At 35.5% G+C, this 21,432-nt stretch overlaps 1 protein-coding gene across 1 annotated transcript; it reads left to right on the top strand.

The window, feature by feature from the left end:
* Window positions 1–12,949: 12,949 nt before the first annotated feature.
* On the top strand, window positions 12,950–15,140 carry LOC104219021 (dof zinc finger protein DOF1.4-like). The gene is made up of 2 exons (XM_009769653.2): window positions 12,950–13,110; window positions 13,427–15,140. The coding sequence occupies exons 1-2, from the start codon at window positions 13,042–13,044 to the stop codon at window positions 14,225–14,227; spliced, it is 870 nt and encodes a 289-aa protein (XP_009767955.1). The 5' UTR covers window positions 12,950–13,041; the 3' UTR covers window positions 14,228–15,140.
* Window positions 15,141–21,432: the final 6,292 nt, after the last annotated feature.

Here is a 21,432-nt window from a genome sequence, read left to right as displayed (position 1 = left end):
TCAAAGCCTACTGAAATTTCGAGTTCCATTCAAAGTTGTTCTTTTTTTGAGTAGCGAGAAGAAATAATGGCATTTCTCTGAAGACCGGGAAATTAATGTGCTCAAAGCGACCAATCGCCCCGTGAGCCTTTGAACCTCTTTTATGCTTGATAGTTGGTCCGGGATGTCTTCGATAGCTTTGATTTTATCGTGGTTAACCTCAATCCTCCTTTATGACACCAGGAATCTCATGAATTTGCCAGAGCTGACCCCAAACACACACTTCTTGGGGTTAAGCTTCATGTTATGCTTCCTTAAGATGTCAAAAGTTTCTTGCAAGTGTTTAGGATGATCACCTGCATTCAAATATTTAACAAGCATATCGTCTATGTAAACTTCTATGATTATCCCTATTTGCTTTTCAAACATTTTGTTCACGAGCCACTGATAAGTGGCTCCGACATTCTTTGGCCTGAAGGTCATCACATTATAGTAATATGTGCCGAAATTCATTATGAACGAAGTTTTTTCCTAATTCTACGAGTTCATCTTAATTTGGTTGTACCCAGAGTAAGCATCGAGGAAGCTCATTAACTCATGCTCGGCCGTTGCATCAATCATTTGATCAATGTTCGTCAATGGGAACAATTCCTTTAGACACGCCTTATTCAAGTCCTTATAGTCTATGCACATGCAAAATTTATTATTCTTCTTTGGAACTACTATTACGTTAGCTAGCCAGTCTAGATACTTTACCTCTCGGATTGAACCGATATCAAATAGGCGAGTTACCTTTTCTTTAACAAATTTATTTCTGGCCTAGGCCATAGGATATTTTTTCTGTCTTACCGAAGGAATGCTGAGATCCAAGCTTAGCTTATGCATGACCACTTCCAGCGGGATACCTGTCATATCCGCATGTGACCACGCAAAACAATCGATGTTAAATATAAGAAATTCAATTAATGCAGACTTGAGTTTGGGGTGCAGCCTTGTCCCCAAGTGAAATTTCCTCTCCAAGAACTTTTCGAACAATACGAATTGATCAAGCTCTTCTGCTATGGATTTTGTTATGCCCGTCTCTTCTGGTACCTGAAAATACCTTGGCACCTGATGAGATTCCGACGCCTCTTCCTCCTAGTTGATTTTGCATGACTTGGGAGCATGCGCTGGTTCCTGTAATTGTTATACTACATGCTCCTTCCCTTTGCTACTGGACTCCGACATTGCATTCATCTCCATTGGCACCTGCTGGTCACCTCTTATTTATTTAATTCCCTTGAGATTTGGGAATTTCAGCAATTGGTGATATGTCGATGGCACAACCTTCATCTCGTGCAACCATGGTCTGCGCAAGATAATATTGTAGCCCATATCACCATCCACCACCTCGAAAAGGGTCATCTTCATCACCCCTTCGGGATTCGTGGGCAGAAGGATCTCTCATCGGGTTGTCATGTTTTCTAGGTTAAACCCAGAGAAGAGTTTTGTGGCTGGAATGATGCTTCCTGTGAGCTTAGCTTGCTCCAACACCCTCCATTGTATAATATTGGCCGAACTTTCTAGATCTACCAGAACACGCTTAATTTTAAAATCTAATACATTTAAAGAGATTACCAATGCATCATTATGCGGTAGAAACAATCCATCAGCATCTTCCTCCGTGTAATTGATGTTGTCTTCAGCGACTTCCCAGAGCCTCTTGCTGTGGGTTACTGACACTTTTGATTTTTTTGCCGCCGAGAATGTAACCCCATTAATCTCGTTCCCCCCAAAAAATCATGTTGATCGTTAGGCGCGGGGATCTTTCTCTGCTTTTAAGGGCTCTACGTTATCATGATTGCGGCTGTAATTATTTTTAGCCCGGTCACTTAAAAATTCCCTGAGATGGCCATTTTTTAGCAGTGTCGCCACCTCTTCGCGCAGATGCCGATAGTCCCCAGTCCGGTGACCATTTCTCCTGCGATATTCGCACCACAAATTAGGGTCCCTATGGGATCTGATCTCATTGGCTTTGGGAATTGTGCTTTTTTTTAATGTTCCTCATAGCCGATACCAACTCCATTACATTGGTGTTAAAGTTATATTTTAAAAGTGTGGGTAGGAAGAATCTTGAGAACCTCACGTTTCCTTGTCCTGTAACGACCTGTTGTTCCGGTTTCGATCAGTTCTCCTATCGGTAACGAACCTATCTGCCGACCAGAAACCTCTGCCACATCTTTTGGCCCATTCATAGGGCAATAATCGACTCCTTAAAGACCGTCGATCTCTATCGATATTGTCTTTTGATTTCTCTTTATTCTTCTCCTAGCCCCTACCCTTAACCGACGCTGGGAAACCGAGTTGATCATCCTCAATCCTTATCTTTGACTCGTACCAGTTGTGAACATCCGCCCAAGTTGTCGCCTGTAACTCGAGCAGACTTTCTTTCAACTTCCAGGAAGCATCAGAACTTCTCGAATTCAGGCCCTTGGTGAATGCTTCAACCGCCCATTCATCTACCCGAAACGGCCGGTGGCAACATCCTTTCCTTCTGGAACCTGGTTACAAACTCCAACAACAACTCAGAATCTCCTTATGCAATCCTGAATATATCGGCCTTTTAGGCCTGTACCTTTCTGGCCCCGCCATGGGCTTTAATGAAAGAATCCAAGAACATCTCGAAGGAGTCTACGGAATGCTCGAGAAAAAGCGAATACCACGTCAAGGCTCCCTTTGTGAGAGCCTCCCTGAATTTCTTCAGCAAAACTGACTCAATCTCATGGGGAGCTAAATCGTTCCCCTTCACCGCCGTTATATAGGTGGTGATATTCTCCTGAAGATACGAAGCCCCGTCATATTTCGGTACGTCTGGCATTTTAAAACACTTCGGGCGTTCACTTTTCTCATAAATCGCATGAGTTTGATTTTGAAGGGATCGCTGTTGTTGTTGTGCTCGGATCCGTCCCCCCAGCCCCATAGAAGCCGAACTCGCCCCTCTGGGTGTTGTTGTTGACCCTCTGTGTTGTTTGATTTGTGGGAACACCGGGAAGAACTGGAACTCGTCCATTCGTGTTATTGGAAGCACCCGATAATGCCTGCTTCGGCTCTGTCATAACCTTATCCTGCCATGTGAGATGGCCTAAAATGCCCTCTTGTTTCGCCTGCAAGACCCTTACCGCATCGACAACATGATCTTCTTCAGCATCATTATGAGTCATCTCTCGAACATGTCGCGGGTATCATCTGTCGTGAACCGACATGGCCTCGTTCCCCTCATTGCGGGTATCATTGATTGAATCCTCGTGCTGAATCTGATTTCCTTGGGCCTCAATGTTGTGTCTATTGTTGACACCATTATCTGCCATTTTTTATGATTTTTGCTAAGAACAAATAATCAAATGCGTTAGTAAAAGAGGCAAGGACCAACTTAATTACACAACTGTCTAAGCTCCACATTGGGCGCCAAACTGTTTACCCATAAAACAGTACAGTTAATTTATACATGGTTTATAAACAAGTGAATTAATTTAATCCTAAAATAATATATGAATTAGACAAAAAAGACTTAGCCTTGAAATTGAAATGATACAGTACATATCTTGATCCCGGGCGCGGAGCTTCCAACGGCAATAAGAACAGTATAAATAAGCAAAAAAGTAAAATGTTATTGATCTTTAATGGAATATATTGTATGTTTGTCAGAGAATTCGTGTCCTTCACAATGATAATAAAGCTCCCTATTTATAGCCGCACTTAGGGAACAAGGTCCTAGGATCAAGCCCCTCTTTAATGACAATTATGAGGGCCATTGAAGAATGTGTAACGACAGGCAGTGAATTCCAAATTCCTTATAACGGACCGTGTACTTAATGTTGTTGAATATTCCTCATTTAATGCTACGTGATGACAAGCATTTATTTTATTTTTATGAATATTATTTTCTCTGGTAACAGACGAGATCGTTTCCTCAGAATTCAACTACCTTCTGTCTTTGGCTCCATGTGTCACTTTCTCATGCGATCATTTAATATATATATATATTTTACCCTATATAAATTGTTGTATTATAAATAACTGGTTAATAAACCAAACAATGGATAAGAAATCTTTTGGCATCCAGTAATTAAATAATGAAAATCAGATCTAAATCTAGTGAAGAGAAGAGAGTGAGTTGCAAAGAAGAATCTTATGGACCAATAATGATTGTGGTGGAGGGGTAATTACTCCTTTATTATTAAGGGATTCTTACAGAAATATCCCAAAAAAGTCCTAACTTACAAACCTCTAGCCATTAATCATAGACTTATCAAAACTAGCCAAGCACATATAAAAATTAAAAATCCAAAGAAATAAGGTTCTTTCTCCAAGAATTACACAAAGATCTCCTTCCATATTTTTAAGCGTGATTAGCCACACTAAATATAAGATGGAAGGAAAATTTCATGGATGAGGTAACAAATAAGGTGATAAAATACAAAAAATTATATATATAAGATTCATAAAGTTGATAAAAAAAACTTTTTTCAATGGGTATGGTTGAGATTCATTGAAAACATATAGATGAGTCAATATACAAAATTTGAGGGAGATTGGAGGTGATTTGGACTGATTTGGTATCAAAATTCGTAGTTAAAATCGAGTTCAAAAAATTCTTCCGCGACACATGTATCAAACATGTATCACGCATGTATCTCACACGCAGAGATACATGAGTATACATATGATACACATTTGATACAAATATGACACATATGTGATACACAAGTGATACACAGTGTGATACATCTATCATTTTTTTCATGTTCATCTTCTATTTCGAATTTTCAATTCAAACCACCTCAAAACTCTACCAAATCATCCCAAAACTAAAATTCAAGCTCCTTAAGATGCACCCAATCTATTCTAATAACACTCACTTAAAAGAAAGTAAAATTTGATCTTTTTTTGACTATAAATAGCTATTTGGCTAATATTAGTAATATTTTATGAATACCAATTTTTGTTATAAGCAACTTATAAATGAACAAAGCTAATACTTTTCCTATTATTAATTAGTGGTCTCATATTCAAGTCCTAAATATAAAGTCGCCCTTATTTGAAAGTGTTTTATCTGTGATATAAGATTTTCTAGCATGATTTCGAGTATAATCAAGCACCAATCAAATGTACTAAATACCGGGCCAGAAAAAAAAGTAGATTCTCGTGGGATGTGTGAAGAATGAGAAAATCCCTTGGGAAACTATAAAATCCATTTGTTCCCCTTTAACAATTTGCCTGGTTGCTTTTTCCTTAAATATTCGCCCTTGCAGCCTTGCTGCCACCACATGGGCCTGCATATCTCTTTTGCTAAGCTTATTTATTTGTTATCTTATTGCTAATTATGATTCTAATTAAACAAGTAATTAGCTAATTAAATCGTCATTTTTCTTGACTCATTATCCTGTATGAGGCTCGACGACGCAAGTAAAGCACATCTACTTATTCCTGCCTAATTAAACTATCTTATATAAGTACACTAGGTCACACTTATCTTATTACATTACATTTTGTTACTGTATTGTGTTGAAATTCGAATATAAACACAGAGCCGATGCAACGGAAATTAATCAAGGAACGTACCTTCAGCCATAGTTGTTCAAGTGTTGTAGGGAATCACCTTCGTAAAACTTTGACAGAAAACCTAGGAACCTTCTAGCCTGTGCCTATCGTAGGATGCCAGACTGATTGAGTCACATGCGTATTTATCGGTAGGCTAGGGACTCTTAGGCAAATACTTTAGCCTTAGGGACTTCTCCATAAATTATAATTACCCTAGAGACTCCTAACATATGGTAATTTCTTTCCATCAAAGAAACTACCATATATGCATAACTACATAATATTATCTGATATATTATTTTCTTTGGGAGACAAGGTAAATAATTTATTGCCTTATACGTGGGCCACACTAGAAGTCTCTAGAAGAGACAGTAATTTTTAACATTCTCCCGCTTGACCCACATATTAAAATCAGATAATCCTTTATGAGAGATAAACATATAATATGACCATAAACTTTATCACTCAACTAAAAGTTATGCGACAATCACTTTAACTAGAATATATTATTACGCGAATCATGGCGGTCATGCTTTTAAACAAACACTTCCTTCCATGTATTACAATGCACAATATATTCTAATAAAGTGTCTAACAACTTTATGAAGGAACTTGATATAAGTCATTCAGAGTCCAACTTTATTGATCCAATGATCACAAATAATACATGAAAAACCAAAAGTGTGCACTGTCATGTATATCAAAATAAAACATAATGTCTAGACAAACTGTTAGAGAGCAAAGCAAGACTAATTTGAGCTACTAAGCCCCATATGGATTACATGATTCTTGAAAATATTAGCTGGCAGACCTTTAGTCATGAGATCAACAATCATCAAAGTAGTACTATCATGCTCAAAATTCACATCTTGCTTCTTCACATAGTCTCTAACCATCAAGTACTTTATGTCGATGTGCTTGCTTCAGCTGCCACTTTTATTATTCTGAGAAAATAAAACTACAGCTGAATTGTCACAAAAATTTCTCAATGGCCTTGAAATGGAATCGACAATCCTAAGGCCGGAAATAAAGTTTTTCAACCATAACGCCTGTGATGTAGATTCATAACATGCTATAAATATATCTTCTATTGTGGATGCTGCAACAATGGTTTGCTTGATACTTCTCCAAGACACAACACCTCCAGCAAGAAGGAAAATGTATCCTGAAGTAGTGTCTTTGCATCCACCCAGATCAGAGTCTCAACATCCAATCACCTCCAATGAGTCAGAGCATTTGTATGTGAGCTTAAAATCCTTGGTTCCTTGCAAATATCTCAAGACCCTTTTACCAGCTTTCCAATGGTCAAGACCAGGGTTACTTTGATATCTGCCAAGCATTCCTACCGCAAAAGCAATATCAGGTCTAGTACAGACCTGTGCATACATAAGACTCCCAACAAGGGAAGCATATGGAATGTCTTTCATTTGCTCCTTTTCTAATGTATTTTGTGGATATTGATTCAATGAGAATTTGTCAGCTTTAATTATGGGTGCTGCTATGGGTGAACAGTTCTTCATCCCGAATCTTTCCAGAATTCTTTCAATGTAAGCCTTTTGAGACAGTCCAAGTAATTTTTGGGATCTGTCTCTGTGAATCTCTATGCCAATGACATAAGAGGCTTCACCCATATCCTTCATCTCAAAATTCTGGATAAGGAACTGTTTAGTCTCGTTCAACAATCCCAAATCACTACTTGCAAGCAAAATATCATCCACATATAGGACTAGAAAAATATATTTGCTCCCACTTATCTTAAGGTATATACACTGATCAATGACGTTCTCCGTAAATCCAAATGGAAATAACATTATGAAATTTAATATACCATTGGTGGGAAGCTTGCTTTAGCACATAAATAGATTTATTCAACTTGCAAACAAGGTGACTTTTGTCTTTATCACAAAATCCTTCAGGCTAACTCATGTATACTTCCTCTTCAAGATCTCCATTCAGGAAAGCTGTTTTCATATCCATATGATGTAACTCTAAATCAAAATGAGCTACTAATGCCATGATTATTCTCAATGAATCCTTCTTTGATATTGGAGAGAAGGTTTCGTGGTAATCAATGCTTTCCCTTTGAGTAAAACCCTTGGCTACAAGTCTGGATTTATATCGTTTGATATTACCCGATGAGTCTCTTTTAGTTTTAAAGACCCACTTGGAACCAATGGTAGAGGATCCCTTTGGTAATTCGACGAGATCCCAGACTTTATTTTTAGCCATAGATTCTAACTCTTCTTTCATGGCATCATACCAAAGTGTGGAGTTTTCTCCACTCATGGCTTGTGAAAACGAGCATGGATCATCTTTTAGTCCAATATCATAATCAGACTCTTGGAGATATACAACATAGTCGCTAGAAATTGCTGATTTTCGAATTCTTGAGGATTTTCTCACTCCCACTGGTTCAGTCACTTCTTCAGTAGGTTCAGGTAAAACGGGTTGATCTTCATATGGCTCATCAAGTGGTGGTGGATCTTGAACTTGTTGTTATTCAGATAATTCATGAGAATTTTTCTGAGCAACATTCAAGCTCCCAATATATAAAGGTACCACAGGTGATTCCCTTATTTCTTCCAATTCCACCCTTTGAGTCAAACCACTCCCACTCTTTTCATGCTCCTCAAGAAATTTAGCGTTTCTAGCTTCAACAATTTTAGGAGAATGAGAAGGACAATAAAACCTAAATCCCTTAGAGTTAACCGCATAGCCTATAAATAACCGCTTATTGTTCTTTCATCCAACTTCTTTAGTTGTGGGTTATAAACCCTCACTTCAGTTGGACATTCTCAAACGTGTAATTGATTCAAACTAGGTTTTCATCCTTTCCATAACTCAAAAGGTATCTTGGGGACAGCCTTGGATGGAATCCTATTTAAAATATACACAGCGGTTTTTAAGGCTTCACTTCATAAGGATACAGGTAAACTTAATCTGCTAACCATGCTTCTTACCATGTCCATTAATGTTTGGTTCCTTCTTTCTGCTACACCATTTTGTTGTGGTGTTCCTGGCATGGTATATTGAGTAATTATACCTTCACTTTCAAGGAACTCAGCAAATGGACCCTTAACTTGTCCCTTATCTGTGTACCTACCATAATATTTTCCACCCCTATCAAATCTTACAATTTTGATCTGAGCACCAGTTTGTTTCTCTACTTCTGTTTTGTAAACTTTAAAAGCATCAAGTGCTTCTGATTTGTTAAACAGAAAATAGAGATACATATATCTTGAATAGTCATCAATAAACGAGATAAAATATCTCTCACCATTCAAGCAAGGGGTAAAAAAAGGTCCACATGTGTCTGTATGTATGATCTCAAGTAATTGAGAACTCCTTTTGACACCTTTAGTTGATTTGTTGGTCCGCTTACCCTTTATGCAGTCCACACAAGTTCCAAAGTCAGAAAAATCAAGAGTTTTTAGAACTCCATCATTAACTAACATTTTGACTCTATCAATAGATATGTGTCCCAATCTTTTGTGCCAAAGATTAGATGAGTTCTCATTGATGATACATCGCTAAGTGCCAATTTCTTTATCATGCAAAGTTAAAACATTTCATTCAAATGTGAGGCCCAGCACAAGTTTATATAAATTTTCATTCAAATTTCCAAAACCAATAACTTTATTATCTTTCAAAAGTTTCACAGAAGGATAATGAAAATTCAAATCATATCCACTAATCGATAGTCTTGAAAGAGAAATCAAATTTCTAGAATATTCTGGAACATAAAAAGTATTTTCTAAATCTAAGTAAAAACCATCTTTCAAAATGAGCCTATAAGTCCCCACGCCTTCCACACGTGAACGCGTCCTATTGCCAGAATAAACATATTGTTCACTTCCTATCGGCTTCCTCTGAGTTAGAAAGCTCTGCATGATTTTGGCAATGTGAATTGTAACACCAGAATCAATCCACCATGTATTATCAGAAACTTCAGTAAAATTAGATTCATAATATACAAAGGTAAAATTACCTTTCTTCTCAAGCCATTTCTTGTATTTCAGACAATCCTTCTTCCAGTGTCCCTTCTTCTTACAGAAATGACAAGCATCTTTGTCTAAGGTGCTTTTCTTCTTCATGGGAACACTTTTGCCCTTCTTTGCATTTCTCTTACCATGAGTCACCATATTAACACTTTTAGGTATCTCATGCTTCAACCTCTCTTCTTCTTGAACACACATGGTCAAAAGTTCATTGATTGGCCATTTATCCTTATGTGTGTTGTAAGAAATCTTGAACGGACCATATCCCGCAGGAAGGGAGTTGAGAATGAAATGCACAAGAAATGGTTCAGACATATCTACCTCAAGGGACTTGAGTTTAGCAACAATGTCTCTCATCTCCATAATGTGCTCACGCACTGTACGACTTATGTCGAAAGTCATACTTGAGAGCCTCTTCATAAGGGTGTTGGCCAATGCCTTGTTAGAGTTTACAAATTGTTCATCAAGTGCCTTCATGTAAGCTTTGACCTTATCGCTATTAGGGATAGAACCCCTAATGCTTTGGCTTATGTGAGCTTTTATGAGTATTAAACTTAAGCGATTAGATCGCTCCCACCGCTCATAATTAGCCTTAGCAGCTGGCGTACTTGATTCCGTGGAAATAGGTGGTTCATCCACACGGAGTGCCAGGTCTAGATCCGAGCACCCTAAAGTGAGAAGGACTTTCTCCTTCCATTCTGTATAATTGTCCCCAGAAAGCATTGAAATTCGAGCATTCTCATTAAAAATAGCGGTTGGAAAAGCTGTAAGTACTGCAACACAAGGATAAACATACATAAGCTATGAAGTACAATCCATCAAAGGTGAATCGCGTAAAATACCGATTCTAAGTAAATTCTAGACCCTCCTGTGGGCAAAGGTTGCAACTCATGCATAGAATTTACTTTACTTTATTAGACTAGTAAACCAGGATATACAAAAATTAATCTGTACCTGTGGGCATAAGATTATTTTCAACTTAAAGGTTTACTATCTCATTCCAATTAATCTCACTAAAATGGTTACCTCCCTGTAGGGCCGAGTTACCAATTTAATGAGATAACTGGACTTAATAGATGTCATTATCACTAAACTTTATGTTATTAAATAACTTAATTTCTTTTATGTTAAGCACTTAAGATGGTGTGGTCATTCCTAAATACATGACATAAAAAAACTCAAAATGACATCTAAGAATAATTTACCTCAATAATCAACTTAAGCAAAATGTTGATTAGATTCAAAAGGTATATTGAATATAAGCATGATGCTGCATTTCCCCAATAGCTAATTCTTATAATTAAAAACATTATAAGAACTCAAAATGACAGTAAAATAGTAAAACATATTTCTGTTTAAATATCTAACTATTCCCTTTCTCATAACTTAAAAACAAAGGCAAAAGAGATTTGGCAAAGGTATGAAAAGGAAAATTTCTGGGCTTAATAATGTATAAAAACATGATAACCAAAAGACAAACGAGTTGTAATCAACACAGCAAGATGCTATAATATAGTGATTTAGTTACCAATTAAAAATCGAATCACAAGAAAAATCCAAACTCTACTTTTGGTATCATTATCAAAAACTATGGGAATAAGAGTCCAATAATTGCAAAACGGTGACTCTTAAATCAAAGCAGAAAACGTAAATCCAAACATAATGAAGTAGTGTTCTGATTTTCAGTCAAAAAATGGATTTTTGAAAAAGGAAAATTCTTTGGTTTTCATTCGAAAAATCAACAATTGCATATCCCTTTAGGTGATTGCAGAATATATAAAGACAATTGACAAATACTACAAAGATAGTTTCGGCTTCTATGGATACATCTAATGGAAGAATTCAACTTAAATCCAAAACAAAAATTGAAACAGAGACTTGAAAATAAACTAATTCAATTGGCATAATAAATTTTCTAAAGATCTATTAAACCATGTATTATGCTGAGCAGTTGTTAAATTACAAAAAAGGATACAACTATGAACTATAACGTGTAGATCTATCATAACTGAAGAAAGCACCCGTCACATGGATTGTCTCGATCTACTTTTTAATCACCATCAACATAACTAGATACCGAACAACATAGCTAAAAGCAAGCTCTGATACCACATGTTGAAATTCGAATATAAACACAGAGTCGATGCAACGGAAATTAATCAAGGAACGTACCTTCAGCCATAGTTGTTCAAGTGTTGTAGGGAATCACCTTCGTAAAACTTTGACAGAAAACCTAGGAGTCTTCTAGCCTGTGCCTATCGTAGGATACCAGACTGATGGAGTCACATGCGTATTTATAGGTAGGCTAGAGACTCTTAGGCAAATACTTTAGTCCTATGGACTTCTCCATAAATTATAATTACCCTAGAGACTCATAACATATGGTAATTTCTTTCCATCAAAGAAACTACCATATATGCATAACTATAGAATATTATCTGATATATTATTTCCTTTGGAAGACAAGGTAAATAATTTATTACCTTATATGTGAATCACACTAAAAGTATCTAGAATAGACGGTAATTTCTAACACATTGCACTTAAACTATAGTTACATTTAGTCTTAACTTTATAGTAATAGGAGTAGTGATTTTGTGATAAAGAAGTAGTAAGTGGGATTTGATGTATTATGTTTTATGCCTCGAATATGGAGCTCTAGGGATTCCCTCTACATTGTCTGTCTGATTGTGTGTAACCATCTACATATAAACAACAAAAAAGAAATGTAGAGTTACGACTTACCTGTACTAATGTTGGGTTCTGCTTTAAATTAAACTATAAAATATCTCTCTTTTTTTCTTGGACGTCTCGAGATTCATTTGTCATGTGCTGCTTTATTCCTCTGTCCTCTTCTAATTAGACTAAAAGAATGTCTCTCATACTTTAATGACTTCCCAAACATTATCTAAAAGATTTATGTTGTATATATTGTTATATTTTCTTTTTACAAGATCAACATAATTTAACTAATTATTATAATAGGCTGTTTATTATTTTTAGCAAGTTATTAATTACCATAATTTAGTGTTTTACCGAAAATTACATCATCATGAACTATTTGATTGTGTAAATATTTTTATGCACGGACAGTTGCGTAAAAAATAATTTTAAGATTTATATACTAATAATGTAAAAATGTTCTTTTTTACACATTCAAATCACTTCTAGGATAATTACATGTACATTTTTATGACAAACAATATTTGATACTCCTATATAACTTGATAAAAATAATACTCCACTAATTATTTACTACTATATATTAAACTATATTGATAGTATAAAAATTTTTCTCCGTATATATATCACTTAGATACTTTAAAAGAAATAATATTATAGCAAATAATAATAATAAATCAAATTCTCTTGCTTTATATCTCTTTCTCTCTCTCTTTAGTGTTTCTTCAACCCGTCAACCTGCCTTTTGTCTGCTTACTCTTTGTTTCAAAGGATTCCTTTCTTTGATAGAAGAAGAAGAAAAATGTTAGTAATAGACTCTGAAAAGATGGCACAAATCTCTTCCACTACTAATGAAATATGGCCACAGCAGGTTCATTCCCTTTTATCTCTTTTGACCCCATTTTTGTTTCTTAGCTTTTGTAAGAGAATATTCATTAGTTTTTCTACATCCCACTACTAGAAAACTGTCAAAAACCGTTCAGAATACGGACTAACGTTGGTTGAAAATCTTGAAAAATCGACCGATTTTCGATCGACTTTAATCTGCCGGAATAAGGTTGGCCGTTAACGGCCGAAGTCGATCGCAAATTCCGACCAATGACAGTTGGTTTATTCAACCAAAAGTTGCCAAATTAACTAATATACTTTCTTTCTTTTTTCTTGTTTTTTTCCTCTCTTTTTTGCAGAATAATGAGAGTAGATACATGGAGAAATCAATTAGCCAAGATCAACAACAACCCCTAAAATGTCCTCGTTGTAATTCATCAAATACAAAGTTTTGTTACTACAATAATTATAGTTTGTCTCAGCCAAGACACTTTTGCAAAGGTTGTAAAAGGTATTGGACTAGAGGTGGAACCATAAGAAATGTCCCAGTTGGAGGTGGCTGTAGAAAAAACAAGAAAATCAAGAAACCAAATGCTACTACTACAAATCTTAGCCATAATTTTCATCAGCCTCAAATAATTGATGATTTATCTCCTATCACCTCAACTCATCATAGTAATCCTTTGTTTTATGGATTACCAACTAACCCTTCTGATCTTAATACTCAATTTCCAAGATTGTTCAATTTTAGGGTTTCCAACACTGATCAAAATCTTGGACTAGGGTTTTCTTCTGGTCAGATCCAAGATGTTATGACTACTACTAACTCTATTTCACATATTTCAAGTTACCCCATCTTTGGATCTTCATTAATATCCAGCTCAAACTCAAATTTGGCCTCCCTTATAGCTTCTAGTCTTCAGCAACAAAACTTCAAATCCAACAATAACAAGTTCCAAGATTTGTCTCCTTATACTGGTGAAGGTGGAAATGTAATGTTGAAAGAGGTGAAAATGGAAGGTGAGAGCCAAAAGAGGTTGGATTGGAATATTTCTAACAATCAGATTCAACAGATCAATTCTGCTGATCCTTCTCTTACTTGGGCTGGTACTTATGTTGATCCTTCAAATATAGAGTCTTCAGTCCCTGCTCTGATCTAGGTCAAATTAAAGCATTTGGCTTTTCCTCTTTCTCCTGCATTTTCTCCTTCTTTTTTATTGATTAGGGTCTCTTAAACTACTGTGTGACCATCTCATCTAACAACTTACAATACTTTTTTATTTACTTAATTAATGTTCAACATGTCTCTTTAATTACATAAGTGTGTCTGAGTTTTTAAATGGATTAAGTGTGAAAATTCTTTTGGATAATGGGCATGCGGTTGTATTATGGCATCCAAGCAGACAAAAGTTGCTTGTTCGACATGGTCCTAGGCTTGAGTCTCACTACGGTAGCTTGTTATCAAAAAGATTTTTCATGTGTTTTGCTGGTGAAAAAGAATCTGATTTGATATAAAGAGAGACGTGTTGAAGACATAATTAAGTAAACAATAATGTATTTTTGTTAACCGCTTAAATTTTTAGATTAGATGGTCACATTGATGATCTTTCCTAGGTAACTGGTTTTTGTTTTATTGAGTCTGGAGTACAGGTATGTTGGGTTCTCATATTTAGAACAATGAAGTTTACATTAACACGACTTTGAAGGAGACAAACCCTTGGATCATCTTCTTCTCGTCATCTCAAGTTTCTCCTATAAAGAAAATATGTTATATATGGAGCTGATTTGAAGGAGATCTCTGGTACATTTTGCAATTCCAGTGAATTTTTATGATCTTATTTTGCATCTATATAGAACCATAGATGATGACATTGAAGCTTATGATCTTTCTTTTAGGATGTGTATTAGGTTTTGGGTGGGTGTTACAATGTTGGGAGTCGTCGTGCAAGTAGAATTATTTGTTCTTTTATTTTTTTTTCCTTTTTCATTTTCGAGAAATTCTTTATCTTTGTAGTATAGGGGAAAAGGGTTTGGTATACAGTTGATATATAAGAGAGGAAACTTGTTTATGCACTTCAGAGTATCAAGTTATATGTTTACATGGCCATGCTTATAATTTCTTGTTTATTTAGTTCATTGTTTATAAAGTTCATGTCTTTCAAAGAGGATTCATGTTTTGCTCAGCTATTTTACATTGTCAAAAATTGATGAACATGGACAAGAATTATGTATGACAATAATTGCAGTTCAGCAAACTAGTGGTCTAAAGCTAAATTTAAATAAAAGGGCTTTTATATTTTATGTATTTTTTTTAAAGCGTAGTATTTTTTATAAGATATAAAGCCTTTAAGTTCACAAAAAATATCTAATAGTAATATTAAATTTATATTGTGAATGGTTAATCCAAGTTAATAAGATGTTAGCCATGTGTTTACAATTCGTTATCTTGGATCTTATTATTAAAAATATTACTAATTTGATGATTTGAGTAGCTTAATTTAGATTCTAAAATATTTTACTATCAAAAAGTAGACGGTCTTTCTATCATTCTTAGTAAAGATTTTGTATTCTTTTTCTACGATAATATTATCTAAGCCAAAATAATCTAAAATTTATTAAAATTTTTGAGCCCCAAAAGTTTGGGGGCCTGAAACAAAGGCTTTACTAGCTTTCTCGAGCATAGCTGAAGAGAAACATCTCAATTAATCTGAATAATTTATTTTGCATTATGTAGCGTGCCATACCAAAATTTTGAACTCTTTGGACACCTTAGGCTTAATTATCTAACACTATAAATTAAGTTATATAAACTAACAACGTAATAAAACGTATATCATTAGTGTATATAATAGGTTGTTTAGAATTTAATTATTTTATTTTACCAATTAATACTATCAAAAATTAAAATTACTTGCAATTAAATTATATGATTGTGTAAATATTTTTTTTTTACTTCGTCATTTTCTTAAACTTAAATTTGAATAGGATATGACATCTTCTTCTATTGCTTAGGTCATAAATTAGAGTTTATCCTGCAAAGAAATGCTTGAACACCATTTACTGTTAGTTTCTTTAATCTTGCGGCTTTTAACTGCACTTTAAAAGAAATATAAATCTCATAAATTGAATATAAATCTTTCTATGTCAAGTTCTTAAACTCAACACATACTCCCTCGGTTTACTTTAACTGGATTTTAGCCTTTTTTAGTAGTTCACAAAATTTGGTTTTTTTTAAATATCAAGAAGGAATTAACTTTTTTCCCCTCAAAGTTGCTCTTAGAATACAGAGCCTATGAGTATTAAAATTAGTATGATCAATTTTACTGTTAATTAATGTTAAAAGATTAATTTCTTAATATATATAAAAATAATCAAAAATTCAATTAAAATGGACCAAAGAAAGTAATAAATAAGTTACTTAAAATTAGCAACAATTACTCACTCAGTATCAAATTCATCAACATTTACTGGTCCATTTTTTATTCGTGTTTTGTGTCAGCAGAGTACAAATCTTTTCTTCATTTAGGAATAGTACATTAAAGCAAATTTCTGCATTTCTCGATAAAAAAGAAACATTTTGGGTTGGGTAAGGTGGAATCGAATCTAACTGTTATTATGGTATTTCTTCTTTAGCTGACACTGAGCTTTTTTCCACCCAATAGCAGTTTTTAAGGCATGACATTGTCACGTTTGTTCGACTTTTGATAGCCTTCGTGTAGTGATCCAATCTGTCGTTTTGAGAGTTATAGCCCCATTTTCCCATCTATGCTTCTGTATGTATTGTTCAGCTGTATCGAGTTGTATCGAGTTGGTAGATTTGTGTTCGGAGTAATTTTGGAGTGAAATGAACACTTAGTATCTTAGTTAGAAAGCTAGGTTAGAAAAGTCAATCGGAAGTTGACTTATGAGTAAACGAATTCGGATTTGGATTTTTATGATTCGATTAGCTTTGTTGGGTGATTTTAGACTTAAGAGTGTGTCCGGAATATAATTTGGAGGTCCGTGGTAGAATTAGGCTTGAATTGGCGAAAGTTGGTAGTTTAGAAATTCTTAGGCTTGAATTCGAGGTTGATTTGGTGTTTGGTATTGTTTTGGGTGTTACGAAGGTTCGACTAAGTTCGGGTAGTGATATATGACTTGTTGGAATTATTGGTTGAGGTCCCGTGGGCCTCGGGTAAGTTTCGGATAGATTTGAGTTGTGTTGCGCTCGTTTTTCTTATGTTTCGACACTGTTTCTTAAAACATAAATGATATCATATTGAATAAATGAGCTCCGATTTCTTTTTTGATTGAAGCATTAGATGCGTATCGTAATTACGAACTCGTAGCAAAAAGAATCGTCGAATTTGAACATCGTATGAGGATTTTACGGTCATTTTACTAAGAATTAGGTTGTCAGATTTTTCAGAGTAATTACGAAATTGCCACTGACGGCGTATTTAAAAATCTGGACTATTTGCAAATATTGAAACCAACATATCTCATTCATTATAAGGTCAAATTGAGTGACTCAAAAGCCTAACTTGACTAGAATTTCACAAGAAATCCATTGGAGGCATAAAAAGCGAGTTTTGGGATAGTTTGGCATGAGAAACGAGGCAAAATAGCTGGCAGAAATTATATAAAATAAGGGTTTATTCATTCAATCATATTTTGAGTTGGGGAGCTCGGATTTGGGCGATTTTGGAGGCGATATTTCACCATATGAATTGGGGTAAGTGTTCTCTACTCGGTTTTGGTTATATTTCATGAATCCATCATCATTTTTGGAATTTGATTGATGATTTTCAAAGTGAAATTGAGGGAGTTAGGGTTTGAGTTTTGGAGAGTTTTAAGTGAGGATTTGAGGGACCAAACAGAGTCCGATTTTGATGAATTTTATATGGTTAGACTTGGGAGAGAATGAGGTTTATTATTCTGCCATTTTTGATTGATTCCGAGACGTGGACCCGAGGGTCGGATTTTAGTCGATTTTGGATTTTTGGCATATTTTGTAGTTTTTTTATTGTGAAATTCGATTTTTTAGTACACGGTGATGGTATTAATCTGATTATGGTTAGATTCAGAGGTTTTAGAGACTGAGTCTAGAGATGAGGGCATCCCGGAGTAGGATTTTATGCGGTTGAGGTAAGTAACAGTTTTAACTCTGGCTTTGAGGGTATAAACCCGGAGAATTTGATATCGTGTGACTGTTTGGAGGTGATAAACACGCTAGGTGACGGGCGTGTGGGTGTATACCTCGAGGGATGGAGACTTGGTCCGTCCTGTGAGGCCTCATGACCATCATCTGTGTTTACATAGTTACTTGTTGTTGAACTTGTCTACCTTCATGTTATAGATCATGCTTAGGCTTTATTCATGCTCACATTATTTGTACTCAGTCATAGAAATTATTGTACATGTTTACCTCAGTCTCTATTATTTGATAATATGCTGTGATACTTGATGTGGGTTGTGTTCCCTTATTTGTTGATGATGGTGAGGCTAGTGAGGTACATGATTGAGTGAGGCCGAGGGCCTGGTTGTGAGGATATTGTTACCATAGCGGGTGAGTTGTCCGCGTAGCACGTGAGTTGACCGTGCGTGTCCAAGTATTGATACCATAGCGCGTGAGTTGTCCGCGTAACATGTGAGTTGACCGTGCGGATTCAGGTATTGATATGGTAGCACGTGAGTTGTCCGTGCTTAGCGCTTGGGATTTGGGAACCTCTCCGGAGTCTGTACATACCCCCAGTGAGCGCAAAGTGTTGAGTGTATTGAGTGTTGAGTGCTGAGTGCGAGTGCTGAGTGATGGAGTGACATTACTGTGAAGTTGCATTTACTTTTGCTGTTGCTGCATTTATCTGTTAAATTTCTTTGTGGTATTTACTGAGTTATGGAATTTACCTGTTTATTCATGTTTATTTATTTTTTAAATTGAAGATAAATAATTGGACTATTTTACTTAGCTCGTCACTACTGCTCAGTTACTTAGTTATTTCTGTTACTACTGAGGTGGTTGTACTCATACTACACCCTGCACTTTATGTGCAGATCCAGGTGAGTTAGAGCGCGTCGATCGTTGAGTTCAGGCCGTCTATCTTTGGAGACTGCAAGGTAGCTGCTAGCGTCCGCAGGGCCTTGTTACTCCTCTTGTCATTTCTTCTTTTGGACAGTTAGATAGTTTATATACCTTAGTTCATAGTTTTAGACGCTCATGACTTAGTGGCACCCCGATGTTTTGGGACTCGTTTTCGTATTTTATATTATTTATATTTAGAGTTGGTTTAGTTTACCAGGAATTAAATTATTGCAAATGTTTTATTAAATTCTTATAATCAAATTAATAGTAATATTTTGGAAAATAGGCTTGCCTTGTAATACGATAGGCGCCATCACAACATGCTTAGATTTTGGGTTGTGACACTTTGTACTGCTGCTAATACACCCATTCCCACACATTAACTATGAGAAATTGTCCAAAAGGTTCACTTATTCATTATACTATTGGTCCACAAAAGCCCCGATGTCATAAAACTAATGAAAAAGTAGCATGTTAGGACCCCCTGTTGGGATTTAAGCTTCTTAGAGCTTAAAATAGAGTGAATGGAAAATGGAGGGATGATGAATTTTTTTGAATTTTTCTCTTTGACAAAGGAACATTGTCCAATATTGGAGGAGCAAAAGAGTTTTGATGGGTATATATACAATTGCACTTCTAACTCTTAAAGAGTTGAGAAGAAGGCAAGCGTCACGTCGTCATTATCGTCGTCGCTCGCTCGGCTTCGGTTTCGGCTTCAGCTTTGGATTCAGATTTGAATTTGGATTTGGTCAAATGATTGATTGATTAATTTTTTGGATCATATTTATTTGTTAATATTAACGAAATATTAATTAATCCAAATTAGACTGTTTCTATAAGTTGCAACCTTACATGAAGAGTTGTAACTCTTCAGGATAACCCACCCTCAGATTTTTCTTACAAAAATTCTGATTTCTCCTTCTTCTTTCTGCATTGTTTTATTGTTCTTTGCGTTCATTGTCACTGGGGCTTGAAGTACCGCTACACTAGTGAGGGTAATCCGTTCTATCCTGGAAAGAAATAATCCTTAACCTCGGGTACTAGGAGGGAATTAAGTTCCTTAAGGAAACATTGTGAATTCAGTGGGCTCAGAAGAATAGAATTCTTCTGCATTTCTACTTTTATAGCATTTTTTATTTTTGAATATATTTTCGAATACCGATTACTAACAAGCTTAAGAAACTTAATTTTTACTCTCAGTTTGGAGACTAAAATTTTCGAATTTTCTACTCATTGTTTGACATTACGAGATTAAAATCTTTGTGATTTTCTACTCGTTTTGTATTCGATTTGAAGAAATAAAATCTTCACCATGGTATTTAATCTGTTTCTGTTAAAGTTATTTGGTTTGAAGATTTTAAATACTTCATCGTTAATTAATTTTGTTTCTGTTTTGTTGTTAACAGAAATGACATAAACAATAACCCCCGTGGTTGGTTCTACGAGCAATGTTGTTACTTCTAGTCGTTCTGTGCCACCACCGGCTCCGATGGAAAAGCCCGGAAAAGTTTTCGGAATTGATTTAAAATGTTGGCAATAGAAGATGTTCTTCTATTTGACTACTTTGAGTCTACAAAAGTTCATCAAAGAGGATGTTCCAGTTATGCCGGAATCAACTCCGGATAATGAACGTTTTATTGTGACTGAGACATGGAAGCATTCAGATTTCTTGTGCAAGAATTACATTCTTAGTGGACTGGAGGATGATCTTTACAACGTCTATAGTAATGCAGAAACTTCTAAAAAACTATGGGATGCATTGGAAAAGATGTATAAAATCGAGGATGCCGATTTGAAGAAGTTTGTTGCAGCCAAGTTTTTGGACTATAAGATGGTAGACAACAACCCTGTCATTACCCAAGTTTAAGAGCTGCAAGTTATAATTCATTATCTCTTTGTTGAAGGTATAATCCGAATTAATATTTTTGTTGAAAGTATTATTTTGTTATTAATTACGAATTTTTCATTGAAGGTTTGGTCATCAACGAGGCATTTCAAGTTGCAGCGATGATTGAGAAGTTGCCTCCTTTATGGAGGGACTTTAAGAACTACTTGAAATACAAGCACAAGGAGATGAAACTCAAAGATCTCATTGTTCAATTGAGGATCGAAGAGGACAATAAAGCCGCAAAGAAGAAGACATGTGGGAACTCAATAATTATGGGAGCAAATATTGTTGAAACTGCTCTAACTAATCCAAAGAAGCGGAAGAAATCTTCTGGACCAAACAGTTATCCTAGTAAGAAGAAATTCTTAGGAAACTGCCACAACTGTGGAAAGGTTGGACATAAAGCTGCAGAATGT

Source organism: Nicotiana sylvestris, chromosome 9 (genome assembly GCF_000393655.2).
Source record: "Nicotiana sylvestris chromosome 9, ASM39365v2, whole genome shotgun sequence".
In the NCBI taxonomy this organism is placed as follows: domain Eukaryota; kingdom Viridiplantae; phylum Streptophyta; class Magnoliopsida; order Solanales; family Solanaceae; genus Nicotiana; species Nicotiana sylvestris.
Note: the sequence above shows the minus strand (reverse complement) of the source record. Positions and strands in the feature narration are given on the sequence as shown.

Coding starts and splice junctions, on each gene's coding strand:
- LOC104219021 (XM_009769653.2), top strand. CDS start 13,042: ATGTTAGTAATAGACTCTGAAAAGATGGCACAAATCTCTTCCACTACT. Junction 13,111..13,426: donor ATGAAATATGGCCACAGCAG/GTTCATTCCCTT, acceptor TCTTTTTTGCAG/AATAATGAGAGTAGATACAT.